General features: G+C 47.0%; 1 protein-coding gene across 6 annotated transcripts in view; it reads right to left on the bottom strand.

The window, feature by feature from the left end:
- The window catches only part of COLQ (collagen like tail subunit of asymmetric acetylcholinesterase), a 60,311-nt gene that overhangs the window by 10,665 nt on the left and 29,106 nt on the right, over positions 1–20,540 (bottom strand). For 5 of the 6 annotated variants that reach the window (XM_081071311.1, XM_081071312.1, XM_081071309.1 and 2 more), the window contains 11 exons: positions 17,797–17,909; positions 16,494–16,595; positions 13,469–13,513; positions 12,892–12,918; positions 10,978–11,049; positions 9,106–9,168; positions 8,598–8,624; positions 7,925–7,969; positions 7,650–7,685; positions 4,813–4,893; positions 1,929–2,034 (listed from right to left, as the gene is read on the bottom strand). In XM_081071311.1, the coding sequence (XP_080927437.1) occupies positions 1,929–2,034; positions 4,813–4,893; positions 7,650–7,685; positions 7,925–7,969; positions 8,598–8,624; positions 9,106–9,168; positions 10,978–11,049; positions 12,892–12,918; positions 13,469–13,513; positions 16,494–16,595; positions 17,797–17,909 (717 nt within the window). Of the gene's footprint in view, positions 1–1,928; positions 2,035–4,812; positions 4,894–7,649; positions 7,686–7,924; positions 7,970–8,597; positions 8,625–9,105; positions 9,169–10,977; positions 11,050–12,891; positions 12,919–13,468; positions 13,514–16,493; positions 16,596–17,604; positions 17,965–20,540 lie in introns of those variants that run through there. The other variant, XM_081071313.1, reaches the window with a different exon arrangement.

The following is a 20,540-nucleotide window of genomic DNA, read 5'->3' on the forward strand; positions in this document are numbered from 1 at the left end:
GGTCGAGGGGAAGGGGGTGTGAACATACTCGGCTGAGTGAGAAGGAGCTGGAAGACCAAAGAGAGAAAATAAGGCTATGCTGGTCCTACTAATGGGATGGGGTCGCAAGCCACCAGAGACTGATAAGATAAAGCTGGGTGTCTGAGTCAGCTGCAGATGGTCTCCCGGCCCTGCCCTTCTCACCCAACCCCAGGCCCAAGGAGGAAATGGGGATTCAACTCAGATGAGGGTTGGCCTTTACAAATAAATGTACACAGTTAGACCATTAAGGCCTGAATTTGCTAAGAACCTTCTTATGTTTCCACAACCCTTGCCATATCCCCTGGCTATTCCTCAGTTTTATGAGCCCCTAAATACCCCAAGGACCAAGAGAGTCCCTTGCAAAGGCAAACGTCAGGCTTCAGGCCATGCTGTCAGTCTCCGGGGTTAGCAGCTTATGGTCACGGGACTTGAGGAAAACGTTACGCATGTCAGAACCAAGAGGACAAGGACTAGTTAGAAGGGCCTCCACCCACATCATCCAGTCAGCTCATGGGAACAGAGTATGGGCACCCACACATAGCCTGGGCTGCATCTCAAATCCAGTTCCCTTGACAAAATAGAAATAGGTGTGACAAGATAACTTACTAACATTCTAATTAATGCTTGTTCTCCCAGTTGTTTAAGCAAATAGCAAAGACTGTATGCTTTCTTGTCCTTGCTAAAAATGCGTACTATTGGAAAACTTCTGCCTTCTGTTCTCAGAGGAGAAATGCCCCTAAAGTGGCAGTATCTGAGGAGTGCAAGGAGGGATGGGGCTAGCGATTGGAAGAGGAGGGATCTCCCCTGTGCTGGAGAGACAGGGACCCCAGGGATCCTGTAGAAGAGGGAAGGTCTCAGAAGGAATGGGCGTGGGGCAGGATTCCAGCCTTGGAAGTGTTCTGATACCTAAGGGCATGAGGATGGCAGTCACCAGGCACCCATGGACCACATGGCCTCGGAAGACAGGCATTTCAGAGGTCAATAAGGCAGATAAAAGGCCAGAGAGACCTCCCCTGCTGTGTTTCTGCCCTAATTCCAGAGGATCTTGGCCCAACTCTTGTGGCAGTTGAAAAAGTGGAGAGAACCCCTACGACTGAATTTTCCTGGCATTCTGGCAGATTGGAGTCTCAGAGAAAACTTTAATTTGGTTTAAAGAATCTAACAAAATAATGACATTTCTCAATCATCTCATGAGGTGTTTGCAAATATATTTCCATAGACAGAGTTGGGCGGGCAGGAAGTGCACTGGAATTTTAACATGCCTTCATTTTCTTTTTTAAAAAAATGGAATCAAAATTATTGTGATTCCTTTTGTATAACTGAGGACAAAGAATCTTGCACACTCAGTAAACAGTCTTCTTGGGCCTAGAGATGCTGTGTATATAGACAGTGTGCTATGGAAGGCTTTACTTTGAGCTGACAGTGTACCTATGCTCTCTTCGATGGAAGATTTGATTGCTTTTTATTACTATCTTCAATAAAGATCCATAAGGACTCTTTCATAATACTGGGTAAGAGGATAAAAAATGTGCAATGTCATCTTTACTTCTAGGTTTAAGAGAATTGCTTGGAGCCATGAAACGTTTTCTTTAAAAAGGTGCCAGATGATAAAATACGTGCCTGTTATTTTTCACTTAAAGTGAAAATGACATCACCAATGTAACTTTTTCCCTCTCCTCTATTGGTTCTCCAAGATGCTAAAAACAAAGCCAGAACGAGGATTTTATCTTTCTCTTGTAAAAATTGAATGAGCCCAGTTGTGAAGAAATTATAAATACATTGAAGTCCCTCTGGTTGTTTCTAACTCAAAACCAAGGCAGACCTCTGCTGGCATCTCTTGGTACCCTCTGTGAGAGGCTGGCCAGGCATGGGACACTGCAGGTCAAGTGAAACAGTGTAGCTCTTACCTGCAGATGCGGGGCCTGGGGGCCCTGGAGGACCCTGACGGCCAGGTTGACCAGAAGGCCCAGGCTTGCCTGGTGGGCCCATAACTCCACTATCTCCCTTCTGCCCCTGAAGGAAAGAAAGGCAGAGCCTGTTATGATAGCATGACATGACAAACTTCATTCCCCATTTATCTCTAAATCAGGGACCACGTTGCATTTTGGAGCAAGAGCCCAAGGCAGGATGTAGCCTCAGAGGCCTTGACAACCAAGTTGCTAAAAAGCTCAGGGCAGGTGACATTTGAGATAGTGATGGCTGCAAGTGTACAGACATCTTCTTGCTCTGTCCTAGAAACATGGCACATGACAGCTGAAAGGAACCAATCCAGCCCACTCCTCCCATTGGGCAGATGAGGAAACAGACGCTTAGAAAAGAGCATAGATTAATAGAAGCCACCTAGCATCAAGGCAGCAGAGTTGGGCCTACATCTCAGGCCATCTGCCTGCTCATCAGGAACATTTCTATTTTATCACAAGAGCTATTTTCACCCAATGGCTACCCGTTGCTCTCAGGATAAAGACCCATAGCATTTATCCTAGATCATAACTATACAATTATTTTGTGGCCATTGCATCAATGTGTCCCCATGATATATAAGCTCCCTGCCAGCTAAAATCCATCTTGTTCACCTCCCTTCCCTAGATCAAATGAGGGAAGAGGAAGGAGCTGAAAACACAAGGAGAAAGTAGTTCTGTTGAGTTGTAAGTCAAAGATTTGGGTTTTCACCTTGGTGATGAGACCCTGAGCAAGATGGGGCAAGTAAATAAACACCCACATGGGTTTGCTAGGAGGCTAACAAAGATCTCAGAGGTGAAAAAAAGTTTGCACAGAACCAAGGGCTACGTGGGACAAGCTGATTAGCAGAGCAGCTGGCTTGGTTTCATCTTTCTCACATGATTAGAAAAGTCCTGATTTCTTAAAGAGAGTCACACCTGCAGCTACAATCATTCTACCTGGGTGTCCTCTTTGCTGCCCGCTCTCCGAGGGCCAAGAGCAAAGATTTTGCCCAGTAATGACCAATGCCTGACACCTTTGGCCTGGATCCCTTTCCTACATTTGTTCCTTGGCAGGCTTGCCCACCTGATGAAACCCAATCTTCCCCAAGTCTGGGAAGCAGTGCTGGGCACTCCTTTCCAATCACAACGGTGACATGTAACCTGTTGCCTTGTCAGCAGGGCCCTGCGAGCTCTCTTAGAAATGTCCAAGGAGTTCTTAAACTCTTATTGTGGGACTCTGGGGTGAAAGTTTGTTTCCGATTCCATTCTGATGGAGGGAGTCTTAAGCCTTAGTCTAAGCTGAAGCATTCCATGAGGTAACCAAGATGGGTCCCAAAATGGCAAAGGAAGTCACACCATCTTAATATAGCTACAGTTAAGACTTGTTTTTCTAACAGCCACATCAGCTGGTTATGAGCACAGGAAGTGCCACAGCTTGAAGAAGCTGGAAATGCAGCGAAGCTGACACCAGCAGGAATGGAATATTCAGTTTATTGGTCATCTGCTCAGAGCAAGCCATGTCTCCATGAGCAGGAATCACTGCACAGAGCTTTCCAGGAAAAGCATTCTTTATTCCTTTATTGCCACAAAGTTTGGTGATCCCTTTCAAGGAAGTTGTTCTGTCTCCTGAATTACAGAAAGATTTGTACAGTAAAGTCAAGAGCTGCTTTCCTGGGCCTACCTGTAGGTACGTCCTGAAGCATGAAGATAATGAGAAAAGATGTGATGTGGGGAAAAGCTGGTCTCAACTCTCTAAGTTCTAACTCAGCCTTGGAAGCTGACTTAGTTGAAGAGTCCTGGGCAGATTACTCTACTTTCTTGGCCCTCGGTTTCCTTGTGGCTACACAAAGGGAATTGCATTGGGTGGTCACTAAAATCCTTCTTGCCCTGAAATTCTAATCTCCTGAAATCCCTTCTAGATTTCTGATTCTAGGATTTGGATTGACTTACAATAACCTCCAGAAACTCTTAGCAGCACTGGCCCAATGAATACTCGGTACATAAGACACTATGCTAGGAATTAATTCATGACAAAAAGAAAGTACCAGGCTCCCAAAGCTAATAACTCAAGTAACTGCTGACTAGACAGGCACTGAGGGTTCAGAGCACACTCGGGTTGTTTATGACATCTTGTCAAAAGGATGAGCTCATTTTCCTAATTTTTCTGAGCTCCCAGACATGGTTCTGGTGTAATTTTTAAGATTACTACAACTGAATCATTCTCAACAGGGTCAAGAAATAGCCTTGTTGGCTTCAGCCCTCACCAGGAAAAACAAACACTGCCCAAGTAAAGAACTAGATGACACAAGTCAACAGGCTTCTTGAACCCCAATATAAAAAATTATGGGTGGAAATCAGCAGTAGGGGAAAAAATGATGAAAGAGAGAGAAAGAAATGAAGGAAGGAGGGAGGGAAGGAAGGAAGGAAGGAAAGAAGGGAGGGAGGGAGGAGGGGAGGCAAGGAAGAGGGGAGGGAGGGAAGGAAGAAATAGAGGAAGGAAGGAAAGAAGGGATGGAGGAAAACATTTTTTGTTCGTTTTCCTGAGTCTAGTTTTTAGGAAATTGGTATTTGTGGCAGCATTGTGAAGCCACAGCCATGCCACCCATTGTAAAACTTTGAAAATTGAACCAGAATATTGTGACTTCAAAAGTTATCACGGAATCTGAATTATCCAGGTTGGAGCCTGTGCTATTCCTAAGTTCCCTTGGAAAAGACCAGAATAGGTTTCATAGTGTTACCATGGTTCTGAACCCTGGCTACACATTAGAATCGCATGGAGAGCTTCAGAAACACAACAGTCCCAGATGAGGAGGTCTCACTGCAGGGGTGTGGTGAGCCCTGGGATCGTTACCTGCTTGCCCCTTTTTCCTGGTCTTCCTGTGGGTCCCCGGTGTCCTGCTATCCCAGGCTCCCCCTTGGGACCCATTTCACCCTGGAAAGAAGAAAGAGAAGTAAGAGAGGAATTAGGGCATGTGGAACAAGCACATGTCTACAGGTCAATCCAATCATTGGCCGTAAGGGCACTCTACATGATCACTCCAGATCTTTCCCAAATGGGCTGCTCTGGGAGAGTGGAAGAGTGATGTGAGGTCATGTGAAAGGCAGACAGGTTTTCCATGGAAGAGGAAGGAAAGGAGAAGGTTACCGTGGGTGGGTGATTTTTTATCTTTGAGAGACATCTGCTGGCAAGCACATTTGACGCCCCAAATCACTATCCAGAATGGCGAAAGGGGGAGGGAGGCTCCTGTATTTCAGTCATATGTGTGCCTGTGACACTACAAGCTGTTGGGGGGAACCGCTTTCTCTTTTAGTTGAAATTTTATGTTGTGTTTGTTTTGTTTTTAGCACAAACTCAACTCTATGGGTTTTTGAACGAAAAGATACAGTTCTGACAACTCTCATCTTCGGGAAGTTTCTGCTCACGTAATGACGTAATGACGTTTACGTAGGGTTGTATATTTCCCCACTCTTGAGTAAAAACTGGTTTGAGTTCCAGTTCACTTCCATTTGATTTAGAAAATTGTTTGTGGTGAGAAATGCTCTGGACATATGTTCAAATACTCCATATAATTATTGTAAAGGCCTGGAAAGCAACGCAAACAACATTCCTACTTGAAAAGCCCTCTTTGGAACTACCGGAACCAAATTCACCAATTGCAGCATTCCACAGTGCAAGGCCAACCTTTTGTAAAATCTATTTCTTCATTTTAGTTTCTCTCCTTCCTTCCATGTTCTTCTAGGATCCCCGGCCTACTTGCTCTTTCTTTGGCTCAGGAACCCACAGGGCATCGCTCCCACCTCCAGTAATCCCTCTACAGCCCAGAATGCATCACCAATAAGCTACATATAGCAATAGCAAACATGAGAGTTTCTGTTTGTCAGCTACCAGTATCCAGGAAGAGCTGCCTCAGTCATTCAGGTAAACAAGAAACACCCAGATGGCTTTGTACATGGTCAGAGGAGGTATGACACATCGCAAGTTCTGGGAACACCAATATATAGTAAGGATCAAACAGAAATCTCTGAAGTTGTCGGTCAGCTCAGCCAATGTAATGAATTCGCCCCGACCCAAGCTACCAACATCTTGCCTTCCCAAGAATTGTCCTTAAACCTATGATTTCTTTCCAACCTGCCAAGTCGTTCAGGATGCAAGGCAGTGAGAAAGTATGAGAGGATAGATCAATTCTACGTGGCTATGGAGATGTTTGAACAATTTTCTTTGGCGGTTTAGAGGGACCCAAGGGGTGTCTTGTTTGGCTAAGAGAAAACAGCAGCATAAACAGCATAATTTTTTTAAAAAAGATTGTCAGAAGGAAGTGTGGCCCTTCTCTTCATCAACTGGAAGCAGGCAGTAATTTCTTGATTTAATTTCCCTAAGACCTAATTACGGTTATCAGATCAGCTCTGTCCTAAAACAGCCTGCCATGAAAGGGGAAGAGAACTCTCCATGGCAAGTCTAGTAAATGGAGCAGAGGCCAGAGAAGCTGTCATATTTAATTTTACAGTAATTTATTATTCTTTGATGTTCGCTGTGGCTAGGAAAACCCAGCCCAAACATTTTAAAATAAATTTTTTTTTCTTTTGTAATGTTTCCTTTAATTTGCTTCTATAATTAATCTATTTTTAACCCACCACCCCATCTAGGGCAGCAGAAACAGAGTTTTTGACAGCTTAAGGCAGTAATCAAGTATAATAAATTAATGTCAGATGATTCCAATTATTGAAATGTGCTCTACTGATGGAAGAATATCGGATAAAAATTGCTTATTCAAGTTTGGAAAATAAAACTTTAAGGTGAACTTGCAAAAAAGTTTAGAATTCTAAGAAGGCATCTCATTTGCATGTTTGAATAACATCATGCTCTGAGGCCAACGTTACAATAACATTTTCCCATGTCAGTGCCTTCGCATGAAGTCCCGGCCTTAGGGACTTAGATTAGGCGTTGTGTGCACTCTCTCAGGGGCCATTTGTGCACTCTCTCTCTCTTTAGTCTCTTCTCCCCAGAGCCGAACCCTAAGAAGAAGTTTTTAAAGTACATCTGTCAGTCAACGACCACCTTCACAGTTTTTGTCATATCCACACATCACTTTTATTCTTATTCACTGAATATTTTTTCTTTAAGCCAACTGAATTAACTCTTTTTTATTAAGCCTTGTCTCAAGCAAAACATGAAGGAAATCCTGCTAAATATTTAACTGTTCAAATAAAAAGTTTAACTATCAAATAAAAAATGTTTGCCATCACCCAGCTAAAATAAGTCGCAGGTCTCCCGTAACACAGATGCCACTCTAGAAGGAGTGCCAGTTGGGTGGAGTGAGCAGTGGTATTAAGCCAAAGATACCTGCGCCTCGTCCGGGCCCTTGACCACTGCTTCTCAGATCTGAGTCCTTCATCCTAAAGCTTTCTGTCTTTGAACATTAGCACAGCCCTCCGAGAGGCAGGAAATGCAAAGAAGGGCCTCCTTCTACCCAGGTGGGGTGTCCCCCACTTCCCGTGGAACTGGGGGGAGGTCTCAGACCATCCTGCCACCCTCTCACCAGTGGGTTCAGCAACTTGCTCCCCTTTGGAACTTTCCATAGCGAAACCCACTTTCCCTGCCTGATGAACAGAGAGGCAGACCTCTTTCTGTTGTACTTGGATGGTCGAATTTGTTACTGAGGCCTATTTTTACTACTTCTAGGTACTTACTTTCTGCCCCAACATTCCAGGAAATCCCGGGAAACCCTGTGAAGAAAATAAAAAATATAGTGACCACCTCTGAAATCATGCTTGAAAGGGCTATGGAAGAGCTTGATCAGGATTTAGAGCCCTGTCAGCCAGCCAGCCGGCCGGCCGGCCAGCCAGGCGGTGAGCCAGTCAATCAGACAGACAGCCAATCAATCTGTCAGTCAGCCCATAAAATGGGGGTGGGCAGGGGACACCACTTCCACTGTAATTTATTACTTCTGTGCAATGGCTATTACCTTTTCTCCTTTGGGACCCAAGTCACCCTTTTCACCTCTGGATCCCTAAGAGGAAAGCACAGGAGAGTCAATACTGTGGGGAAAATTGGAACTGAAAGCTCCCTAAGCTACCACCCTCACTTCACAGGCGAAGAAACAGGCTCAGAGATGAAGTGACTTGGCCAGGGAAGGAATTCTTTGCATTCTACCATCTATTTGGACCCCAAAGACCTCTTCCCTTAATAAAGAACAACTCACAGAAAATTCTGGGTCCCATTCAAAGGAAAGGAAATTTGTCCCCAGGTTCCAGATGGGTTTCTTGTTTTGTTTTGTTTTTGACAGATAAGAAGGTTGTGTGGTGAAAGCCTGGTCTAAAGACACACATCTGCCACCTTTCTCCAGCATCCCCACGCAAACTGCGCTCACTGTCCACCCACCACAAGCTTCAATCGCTCAATTGCTCCACGTAAGGGGCCTCCACATTCCCTGGGGGCTCCTCCCTGACCCACTTGCTCTGCCTCGGGAGGCCCCTCATTTCTCTCTCGGCCCACGGATAAAAGGTGGGGGAATATCTAGGAACGCTCACTGCAGTTGCTGACTAAAGAGAGACCTGGGCTCATCCTCTGCTCATCACTGACCCTGCAGCCGACAGCCCAGACCAGGCTCTGGGAAGCCGGCAGGGACAAGTACTCACCTTCTCCCCTCTGGATCCAGGGTAGCCCTAAAAGAAAGCAGAAGGTGCATTTACAGCCAACCCTGTAGGACGTCTGGGTTTGATGTGACAATGGAAGGAATCCCTGAATGTGGTGGTGAGAAGTGTCTCATTGCGCTAAAAGTTCTGGGGGGAGTGGCCACATTAAATACAAAGATGTCCCTGAGGATTGTGTTTACACCAGGCCTAAAAAGAACATTGCTTTTCTTGCCATGCTCCCCTCAACAAAGTTCTGAAAAAAAACATTTCCATCTGTCTTGTCCAGAGGCTTGACCCTGCTGCCCAGAACAGCAGGAGTGGTATCCCTATGCCCCTGCACCCCAGCCCTGATGTCCCCCAAAGTCTGGTAAAGACGGGCAGTGAGGCATTGGGATGTCTGACATCTGTGACATTCCCGGCAGCCCACCCCTTCCCCATCTTGGTGGGTAACAGCTGCTCCATAGCCTTAATGAGAAGACCTGGGAGCATCCATCTGGACCCACACACTGACCTTGGAGCCTATTGGTCCTCTTGACCCTGGCAAGCCCATCAGACCCAAGTCACCTTTTTCACCCTGTGGGAAAGAGAAGAAGGGGAAATGAAGACCTACAGTGACATTTCCTAGAGAATCTGAACCAGGAAGTCATAGGCAAGATCAGGAAGGAACAGGGGACATCAGAGCTGGCTTGTGAATCTGAGGACCCCAAATGCTCTCTTGCTCACTCCCAGGGGCCCAAGGCTCCATTTCCTACACTTCATTCTGGTACTTGAGATGAAATATAAAATGAAATTGCCTAAACCAGAGCACATCTCCAAATTGTATTCTTACTAAGACGATGTAACAGACTAATGCTGGATCTCTTCCTTGAGAAAATTGTAAGAGGGAGGGGGAGTCGGAGGGGGGGCACTGTGTCCCCAGAGGACAAGGTGTCAGCACCCAAAAAACTTAAGCTGTTCTGCTCTTTGCATAGGAAAGGCCTTTCAGACATCTCCATATAATCTCACCCTAGGTTTGCAGTCAAGTAAGGTGAACATCAGCCTCTGGGTGTGTACGATGGAGACAGGGAGCTAAAACTCATGGGTGGGCTCCGCTGCCCCTCAGAATGGTTTGCAGTTGAAACTTTCAGCACCCTCTCTGCTAAAAAGAACGTCTATACCGGCACAAAATTATAGAAATATAAGGTGAGCCACCTACTTAATTTAAAATATTTTTAGAAGTCACATAAAAAGTAAAACTAAACAGATGAAGTCAACTTGAACACTATATTTTGTTTACTCTCATTAATTTAATCTAATTATCATTTCAATATGCAATCAATATAGAAATTATTAATGAGATAGTTTACATTCTCTTTTGCATAATAAATACTTGAAATCTGTTGTATGGTTTACATTTAAATCACATCTCAATTCAGATGCTAAATTTTCATTCAAAATACGTGATCTGTAGTTAGAGTTCATAAAATTTGTAGTTGAAAAAGCAGCATCACCTATTCAACTTGCTCCAAACATATGTAAACATTTTCAAATGACCGAATTCAGTACAAGTTTTAAAATTCAAACTTAATTAAAATTTACAATTCAGTTCCTCAGTTTCACGAGACACATTTCCAGGGCCCGACAGCCACCACATGTAGCTAGTGTCTATTGTACTGGACTGCTCAGCTTTATACAGTTGATTTTTTTTTTTTTAAGGTATCCTTGTGACTTTTCCTACAAGGACTGGGGCCAGCTTTCTGTTCCCATAATAAATCCTGCCAGTAAGTGAATCAGAGCAGGTAGTGACATTCACCTACCCGCCCTGACTTCTGCAGGTCAAATTTCTAAGGTATGGGTCACTGCACCCAATAATCTATAACCAAAGTGAGAAGAACATAAACAAAGGCATGCTTAGATTTAGATGGATGTGTTAGCTTTCCATTACCCATGTGAGGAAGGGGATTTCATCGGCATTTGGTGATCCCTCTCTGAACCTAGTGTTTCAGTTGTTCCTGCCAGCCGATGCCCAGCCCTTCAACCTTCCACCTCCTGCCAGACCAGCACCACAGGCCAGTAGCTTTCCAGACACAGCCCCTCTTGAGTCATCTCAGGGAAATCAAAGAATTGCATGCTAAGTCTCGGGACAAAGGAGAATCGGGGTCCCTGTGAAAGAAGTCCCCTTATTTCTCTCCTCACAGGAGCAGAGGTGTTGGAGTGACCAAGATCTGGCAGTTCAAGTGAATGAAGAAGTATTTGGGAACTTCTGGGCCATCCTCATGCTCTCTTCTTCCTCCCCCTCTTGAGGAAATGAGTTTCACTGACTATGTGCCAAGGGCCAAGGGAACAGCCATCTTCTCCCTCATGTTCTGATACCACACGAGCCCTGAGAATGTGCCACACTTACCCTGGGTCCTTCCGGGCCAGGCCAGCCGACGGGCCCAGGCATGCCAGGAACACCTGGGGGGCCAGGTCTACCCTTCAAAGGCAAAGAACAAAAGTCAGGACATCTGAGTTTGTTTCCTCTTCTTGCAGAAAATATGATTTGTCTCTGGGGTCCAGAGAAGAGTATGGGGACTCTAAGTGTGGCCCCAGGACCCTCATCCCCACCCTCCAAAGACTGATAGCCTAAAAGGTGGATCACTTAGATATAAGGTAAAGCCCTTGATGTCACATTGTTTTGACACATGAGATCCTATTCCTACTGAAGAAATAAAAGGTGATGGAGAAGATATTGTAAACTTCTTGGTTTCTCCATCTTTATCCCCTCCATCTACCCATTCAAATGTCCCCTGCATATCAGCATGTTCTCGCTGAGGATGCAGGGATGTGATGTAAATAAGGTAGGATTGTGTTTGGGGAGCAGTAGCAAATGTTGTTACTACCCCCTCAAGAGCGTTCTCACCTGCTCTGAGTGCCCATCCCCCAGTGGCTACCTTCCTTGCTGTAACAACTAATTTCTGCAACCTGCGACTGTGGAATTTGCCTGTGGGCAGCTGGAGCTGCCCAGCAATTTATGTACTTCCCCTTTCTGCAGCCAACAGCCCAGCTTCCTTACCTCAAGGTGGGACAAACTCCAGAGCTTCCCTCAGGATCAGGCTGACGCTGGACATTGCCTGATACCACTCCCACACTATGCTTCTTCCCCTGCCCCATCTGGCTCTCCTCTCTCCTCAGCCTCCTCTTGAGAGCACTCTCTTAATAATTAATTCACTTGCACACAGCCCATGCCATCTCTGTCTCTGTTTCCAAGGAACCTAACCTAAGCCAGGAGCTATGAAGAGTAAGCCCTGCAAGAAAGAGTGGGATCAGGGATTTGGGGGGGGGGGGGCTATCATGAACTCTGCACCCATGGGCTGATTTCAGTTAGCCTAGCTAGAGATGTGGAAGGCTCAGCCTCTAAACCAGGGATCACAAATGCGGGCATGTGTGGAGTTTCTACTCTCGCCTCCCACATCCATGGCACACATCACTAATTACTCATGGCCCTCGTTAGTTCTGAGTGTGGAGACCATGCCAGAGTCCTTTCCAGCTCAACTCTTCAGAAAAGTGCTGTCCCTTGGCTGGAACTGTCATCTGTGCCCTAAAGTGTTGTAACTTTGCCCCGCAAAGGTCTGTTGGAGGTTCTTATTGATAGTGAAAGTATTTGAATAAAGCATTCAACCAAAACAATAGTAATTTATATTTAGAACCATAGGCATCTTTCTTGACCAAAATTTTGCACCTCCTTTTATCACCAAGACGTCCAATTTCAGTGCCAGGGTCTACTGACCACAGAGTGCCAGCATCCATTGACCACGGTGAGTGGCTGCTGGTTTGCCTCTTCCTGACACTAATGAGAGTCTTGATAATATGTGTGTGGTTCACTCAGAGTCCCTGTGACCTTAAGTAATTCCCGTTTATTTCAGCAGGGCCAAAAAGCAAAATCCATTTGTTTCTGTCTGTTTCACACTTTATTCCAGTTTAATCAAATAGACAGTGAGAGTCATTTTGTGCCACCGGTTGGGGCCTTGGAGAGTTTCTCTGATAGGGGGCAGAATGAGATGCTCTGAGGCTGGGGGAAATTTGGCCAGGCTTGCAGCATCTGGAAAAAGTCCAAATGCCCGGCAATAGCAGGCTCCAGCTCCCAGGCAAAGGAGTGGGCAGAAAGAGCAAGGTTGCTACTGTCATGATCAGGATGGCAGTGCCATCACTGCCCACCTGAATACTGGAGGCCACAGAAGTGCACTCTGGTTCCCCCACCCCAAGGAGTGCACACACACTCACAAGAACGTGGAGCACAGTTGCCCATGTAATGCTGACAGAACTGCATGGACCATACCTTCCTTCCTGGTCGGCCAAGCTCCCCCTGTGGATGGAAAAGACAGGTAAGCAGAGGCTGCTTTGGAAGAGAAGTTCTGGAAGCAGAGGGCTTAGCAGGGCACATGACTGGGCATGCTCACGTGACTCGGTCTGTTGTCCACTCACAGCACCCCTGCATGTCAGTGGGCCAAGCCAAAATACGCTGATGGAATCCCACACCTGCAGCAGCAGCCCAGCCATCATGGAGCCTAGCCTCATGCACTAAGGCAGAAATACCCTGTTTCCCCAAAAATAAGACACAGCTGGACAATCAGCTCTAATACGTCTTTTGGAGCAAAAATTAATATAAGTAAAAAAATCTTATAGTAAAATAAGACCGGGTCTGATATGATATGATATATGATATGATACAATACCAGGTCTTATATTAATTTTTGCCCCCAAAGACGCATTAGAGCTAATTGTCCGGCCAGGTCGTATTTCAGGGAAACACAGTAGCACATGCTTTGAAAGCTCAACCAGAAAGTTCTCAGTGACACCCCTAGAAACAGCCAGGAATTACCAAGGAGAGGTGGGCTGAAGACAGTGGCTCATACCTTTTCTCCCTTTGGTCCCGTCTTGCCAGGAAGCCCCGGTGGACCCTACACAATCAAGACAGGAAGTGAAGAAAGTATACGTCAAATCAGGGCCGATGGGTGGTGAGGTAGGCAGGACTGGGAGGGAGGCTCTTGAGGCACTGGGCTCCTACAGCAGCCTTGTTCTCTACGCAGACTCCAGGGACCCCATGAAAGCTCCTCGTGGCCTCCAGCCCAACCTCTTCCTCTTCTAGCTGTTTCTCCTCCTCTAGTTCTCTCTGAGCTGTGCTACAGTGGTGCCAGGGTCGCAATGCTCACACATCTACTCTCTGCGCTTTTAATTTTCTCCCTGGAATTCTTGGGTTGCCTGAAACATCCTAAGTGCTTGACGAGTCTTAAAGAAATGCTGTTTGCTGAGAACAAGAAGCTTCGCCGCCTCTCATGTCTTTTCATCTGCCCTTTCCAAGCTTCTCTGGGCCCTTTCAAGAGGAAAGGTAACACTTTGCACGCAGGAGCAGCCGACTGAGAAATTCCCAGGTGGAGGTATGGGTACCAGGTACAGCAAAAAAGTCTTTTGTTTTAAGACATTAAGAAGGTGGGCAGGTAAATAGTGCATTTTTGTACCATTGCCCAGCGATGGACTGGGGCTGACGCAAACTCAGGAATCCAGCACCCACTGCACTAAGGCTTGGCACACCCACAGCAGAAAGCAGCTGCTTTCTGCTCACGCATCTGGGAGATGCTCAGTTGGCTGTTTTCCAAATTCCCACACACAGCAGAGAGGACATCCATCAAACCTTCCAGGCCATTACTTCATCCCGAAGGTCGGCAGGTGAACACGCCTAACATAAAGCCTGTTTGAAATACGATTTCTACGAGACTTGTCCAAATGACAATCAGACCCCTCAGCCAGAGGTTCCCCAGCCTATGGGCACATTAGAATTCCCTGGGGATCTGTTAAAGATCCCAAAGACCAGGCCACACTCCAGACCAATTACATCACAATCTCAGGGAGAAGGGTACAGGCCCCAGGAATTTTTGAAGCTCCCAGGGGATTCTAATGTGCAGAGAAGTTTGGAAACCGCCGTCTCTGGTTTAGTCTCCTTCTGTTTGGGGGAGGGGACAGGGGAAAGAGTTGTCATCCCATTCTTTCATTTTTTTCCAAGCCTCAGTTTTTTCTATTTCTTGACAGGGGCGAGAACTCGAGCAGGCCATGGTGCCCTGGCACGACATGCAGATGATTCACCGGAGCGTCTTGTTACAACGCACATTCTGACTGATGGAGGATGACACTCTGCATGTCTAACAAGCTCCCAGAGATGTCAGTGTTGCTGGTCCACAGAGCTCGCTTTGGGGGGGAAGCATTCACGCTGTGTTCTAAGAAGACAGGGTGGCTGCATAGTCCCCTGGAGATGGACAGCGCAGAGAGACTGTGTGAGGGTAGAGATGAGCAGGTGTGACAGGAGAGCTTTGGCCAGCAGAGAATCCCCCTTTCTTCCACATGCTCTGTGGGCTCTCCGGTGCCCTGAGAGCTGTTAGCGTAGACTGTGGGAGGTGGGAAGATAGAAACCCACCTGGGAGGTGTTCCTCAGGGGCCCATCTTCCCTTTCTGCAGACTTCCCAGCCCCTCTCTGGCAGCTCTGGCCAGCTCTGGGTTCAAAGTCCTGTTTTCTTTATTGAATTTAACACATATTTATGGAGAACCTACTGTACCCCATGCGCTGGTGCAGACGGGCACACAATATGAACAAGATGGACAGTGTCCCCGCTCTCCAGACCAGGGCTCATTTAACTTTTTCCATAAAGAGGCAGACAGGAAATATGTTAGGCTCTGCCTCTGATACAGCAACTCTGTCACAACTACTCAACCCTGCCCTTGTAGTGGGAAAGCAGCCAGAGACAATACAGCTTTAATTACAAAAAAAGATGGATTTGAACGGTGGCCATAGTTTGCCAGCCCCAGCATAGAGTTGACATTTTATGGAGGGGAGATCAAAAGAGATCAGGAACAAAATAAATGAATAAGGAAACTATCAGAACATGAAAATAATTTGCAGAGAACTAAAATCATTGGATGGAGAGTAATGGGGAAGGCTACTATAGGCTGAGTGGCTGAGGAAGCGGCATATGAACTGGATTCTGAGTGACAAAGGAGCTGGCCATGGTGAAACTCAGAAGGAAGAACATTCCAAGCAGGCGGAGCCACAGCATCAAGGCCCTAAGGCTTGAGGACGCAGGACATGCATAGTGGCCGCCTTGATGGGCAAAGCTGGTGGCAGCAGATGACGCAGAGATGCAAGCCAGGGTGAGGAGCTTGTTTCTTAGTCTTCCTGCGATGGGAAGCCACGGAGGGTTACCCAGGAGGCTGAGATAATACCGAAGGCACCCGGGCACTAACTGTTCCTGCTCCCTCTTTCACTCTCCACCCCCGACCATGGCAGGCAGGCCCAGAGCCTCAGCCCAGGGGCCATTCCTCCTTAGTGCAGCCCCTCTCCCAGGCAGCCAGAAGGGCCAGGGGTCCGTGAGATGGGGTCTCTAGAGGGTACTCTGTTTGCCTAGAAAACCCTTTCTCTGGCATTTTGCCTTTAGCTTTGCTGGAGAGGGGTGGGTTGCTTGTATCAGTATCTGGGGCCACGTGATCTCAGGATAACAAGCTCCTCTCTACCTCCACTTTCCTGCACTGAATGCAGGCAACTCTGGGTCCACTGGGGGTCAATGGCCACATAAGGGGCAACCCACTGTCATGAAGTGTTCAATGGTAACTATAATATTAACCACATCCATCTAGCAGCATTTGGTCCCCTACTCTAGTACTGTGGGGGTAATCACTGTCCCCATTGCATGGATGAGGAAATCAAGTCTGGAAGGCCAGATCAAACCAAAGAATCAGTATTCTATTCACGTGGCTCTGGAGGTGGAGGTGAGCCAGAGAAAGAAAACAGCCCCCATGCCACATTAACACAGGCAGTCCCAAGAGGCTCTGCCCAGTTGGCTGCATTGCTTTGAACAGAAGACAACAGGAGAGGGTCTGGTGGAACGCACCAACCTGGGGGCCAGGAGGCCCAGGGGAACCGAGCGATCCTTGTACACACGAGGACTGCGTGGTCTCCAGCTCCAGGAAGAGGTTCTTCATGTCTGGGGAGAGAAGCTGTAATGCAAAGCAACATAGGGTTACAGGTCAGACTTGGGGGACAGCAGAAGGTCACCATCCTGGACACAGACCCGTGCCACAGTCCAGTTCCCAGACTGGTGGCTCTCTGACACCCCAATGGATGTCCCAAGAAGACAATCTTTTGTCCTGGGCCACCAGTATCTGTACCCTTATCAGCTCCTGAGACACGCCTGGCTTGAATAGATTACAGAGACATAATGGCCAGTTTGGATGGAGTTAGAAAGCTCATTTCAGGGGCCTTTGTCCAATATTTAGGAGAGTGCTATCCTACAAAAACAAACGTGAGCCACCAATGCAAGCCATATATGTAGTTTTAAGCTTTCCGGTAGCCACATTAAAAAGGGAAAATGAAACAAGTAAAATTACTTTTAATAATATATTTTTTAACCCAATATACCCCAAATGTTATCATTTCAATATACTCAATATTAAAATATTAATAATGAGATATTTTACATTTTTTCATATAAAGTTTTCCAAATCCAGGGTGTATTTTATACATACAGCATATCTCAACTCAAACTAGCCACATTAAAAGTGTTCAGTAGCCCCATATGGCTAGAGGCTACTAGATTGGACAGTACAGGTTGAAGAGTTTCTGGAAAGATTTGAGACTCAAGTCCCTAGAACGTCTGGCCTGTTATCTTCTAGGTCAGCTTCCCAAATCCTGTTTCCTCACCTTTTCCTCTCTTCCTAAATTCTGTTTCCTCTCACGCCTTAGTCTGGCTACAGCAGGACCATTTCCTGCATCACCTCACAAAAATGGTCTAAGTTAGATACAGGCCATGGAAGGGAATTTCACGAATACTTGGGGAGAGAAAAAACAAAAGGGGAAATTCCACATTTGAGCAGCTGATGGGAGCTCAGAAAGTTATAAATTCACCTCGTTGTTTTTGGGAAGATGGGACACTTTGTCAAAGTCAGTTCCCTACAGAGAAGACTCCCTCCATAACTTATTTAAGACAGTGAGAGAATGGACACCCACCAGAAGCTGCAAAGTATCCAATTCCGGGGCTCAACCCGCTGTGTGAGAGGAAAGGGTTGAATCCTTCAGAGAAGATTCTGGCGGCAGCTCACTCTGGGGGGTTGAAGAAGCAGGTGGGGTGTTGTGGGGGGCAGTGTGGTGCACACTGAGGAGCCCGCATTTCTTTTCCCTCGTGTGTCCTAAGGTACTCACCGGACTTCGGCCCCCTCTGAAGAATGGTGGTGGGAACAGTGGGGGTGGAGGGGGTGTCAGCAGGCAGCATGCTTTGTGGCTGCCACGCTTCTTCTGATCCAGGCCAGGAAGGGCTGTTTAGAGAAAACTGCTGCTCATTAGCATGAGGTCAGTGCTGGGACCTCTGTCATGCCCACTGTGCCCCAGGGAGACCCAGGCTGCCACCCTAGAGTTCCGAATCTGATTCCTGACCTGTTAGATGTCAGCACACCTCCTGCTCGCTACTTGACGGAGCCGCCCCACCCCCGCCTTCACTAAGCTACGATAAATAAGATAAAGGAGCAGACGGCATGGACACAGTGATCGTCATAAGGCCCATTTCTCCTTCAGAGACTGACTTGTCACTTTGTAGATGGGACAAGGAATGCAAAGTTCAGACAGGCTCACAATGTTCCCCCAATAGTTGGGGAGAAGGAAGTCATTGTTAATAACTTTGATACTGTGCCCAGAAGGAATTGCTCAGAGAGGGAGGCAGCCAGGGCTGGAGGTAGTAGCATCGATTACAAGGGACCAGGAGCCACGATTTAACACATATTTGACTCCAGATCGTGTGCACCCATTTGGTGTCACCCATGCTCGCTAGAGAGTGACAGTTACACATCTCCATACATGAGTGTGAGGAGATGAAGAGTGGACCCTGGACCCTTACAACTTCATTGTCACATGGAGTCTCTCAATACACGCATTACTGGGGGCCAGGGTGTGGTAGGCCTGAAAGAACAGGAAGAATCGAGGGTGCTTTTGACATTGCGGGGGGACCTGGGGCAACAGCGGTCAGAGCATGAGACGGACAAGTCAGAGGAGGCGCAGGTCTGTGGGGAGAGCTGCCAAATTTGGTGTGAAATATTTGTTCATTCGAGCACAAGCTTTCCCAGGCACTGGGCTAGGCCTTGTGGGGGGAAGAAAGCTGCCTAAACGGTGCCCCTGACCTGTAGATGGTAAAGCCTGTGGAGCTCGAGCGGCTGCTCAGGCCCTCCTGCTCATACCCCAGCCTGCCCTCCCACACCGAGACCCCTCCTGGAGACACTCACTCTGGATCAGGAAGTGTCAGGTGCTGTCTCCACCGAAAAGCTTTCCTTGACTTTCCAGGCCAAGGCTGAGGGGTCCTGCTATGCTTTTGTCTGCGTTCACCCCTATGTTAGCCTTGAACCATGGGGGCAAATCTGTTGTCTTGGATCTTCCTGACTAATCTGTGATTTCTGGGAGGAGATGGGAGCCAGCTTTTATCCCTAGAGTCTAGCACAGTAACTGGCATACACTAGATATGCCATAAACATTTGATAAATTAATTTTTAAAAACCACTTACCACACGCCAGGCACCATGTAAGTGCTTCACACATATAAATGTACCTAACCCTTGCAACAACCCTAGGAGTTACTATTATTACTATTAGTACTTATTACTATACGTACTATTATTACTATCACCACCCCCACTTTACAGATCAATTCACTGAGGCAAAGAGGTGAAGTGACTTGTACAGGTCATACAAGTAGTAATGAGAGAGCCAGGATTTGAACCCAGCAGTCTGGCTCGAGTCCTTCCTCTGGATGTCTACACCATAACTTCATGCGGGTGAACATAAGGTCAGGAGGTAAGAAGAAGGCAAGGGGCCCCCCTAAGAACTCCCTGAGATTTATAATGGCAGTGCCCTCCAACCAAAGACCACCAGGACTGCACCTGTAGTGAACACAGCGGCCCTACTGACTCACTGCAATGAGGGAGGGCACACACCAGGGAGAAGAGTGGCGCATCTTGGTAACAGGCCGTGAGAAGGGATTTATTCTAGGATTTGGGCTTTTGCTCGGTGATGTGGGGGGAGCAAAGGCTGGCTTTGCTCTCCTTTGGATGCTGTCGAGAAGCAAGAGCTAGTCTATGACGGAACATGTTCATCCTTACCTAGAAGAAAAGACTAGAGGGAGACAGAAGCTGTGACTGTAAAAAGAAGCGGTCGTCACTCACAGTAGCAAGGATAGAGGGGTAGTTGGTCATTTGTGTGGTTGGCTGATAGTCTTATCTTGTCCATATCTGACAGGGTGACAGAGTGGCCTTGTTTTTGTCTTGATCCATCACCGTCACAGAGTGACCTTGTGTGATGTTGCTCGATGATTGTTAATGCTCAAAAGCAAAACACCATGGCTTAGCTGTGAGTGTGCTCCAGCTGTCACCGGCTGCTTTTTCCTCTTTCTCAGTGGTAAACTAATGTAGCTATATTGTGATCAAACCTGACATTAATGCCAATGGTGTTTGTCTTCAAGTTTCTTCCCTAGAGTGTAGAGTAAGCTAGGAATCGACAGCTTCGAAGCCTGGCAGACACGCACCAGCACTCCAGAACCCTCTCAAGGTCACCCAGCTGCCGTTTCTCCTCCGCCTCTCTTTGGCCTCAGCAGACAGCTAAGGGCTGAAGGGTTTCTGCAAAGCCTCTCCCAGCCAGGAACACCTGGGAGGCTGGCAGGTTCACACAGCTCTTTTGCACCCCTGACCATTTATTTTTCCAGACCATATACGGCCTCCAATGCTTCCCTTTACCCCGCGCCCTGTGTGGCCTTCCACGGATGACAGACCCTGCATCATTCAAAGCAACCACTTCTCTGATTTCTTCCTGGAAACTGGAGAACTCTTTAGTGAACATAAATTATCAGTTGCTTTTCCTGCAGAGGCATCTGCATTGTTCACTCCTCCCCTTTCCCCCTTGACCTACTT

This window comes from Rhinolophus hipposideros (genome assembly GCF_964194185.1).
Source record: "Rhinolophus hipposideros genome assembly, chromosome: 14".
NCBI classification, from domain to species: domain Eukaryota; kingdom Metazoa; phylum Chordata; class Mammalia; order Chiroptera; family Rhinolophidae; genus Rhinolophus; species Rhinolophus hipposideros.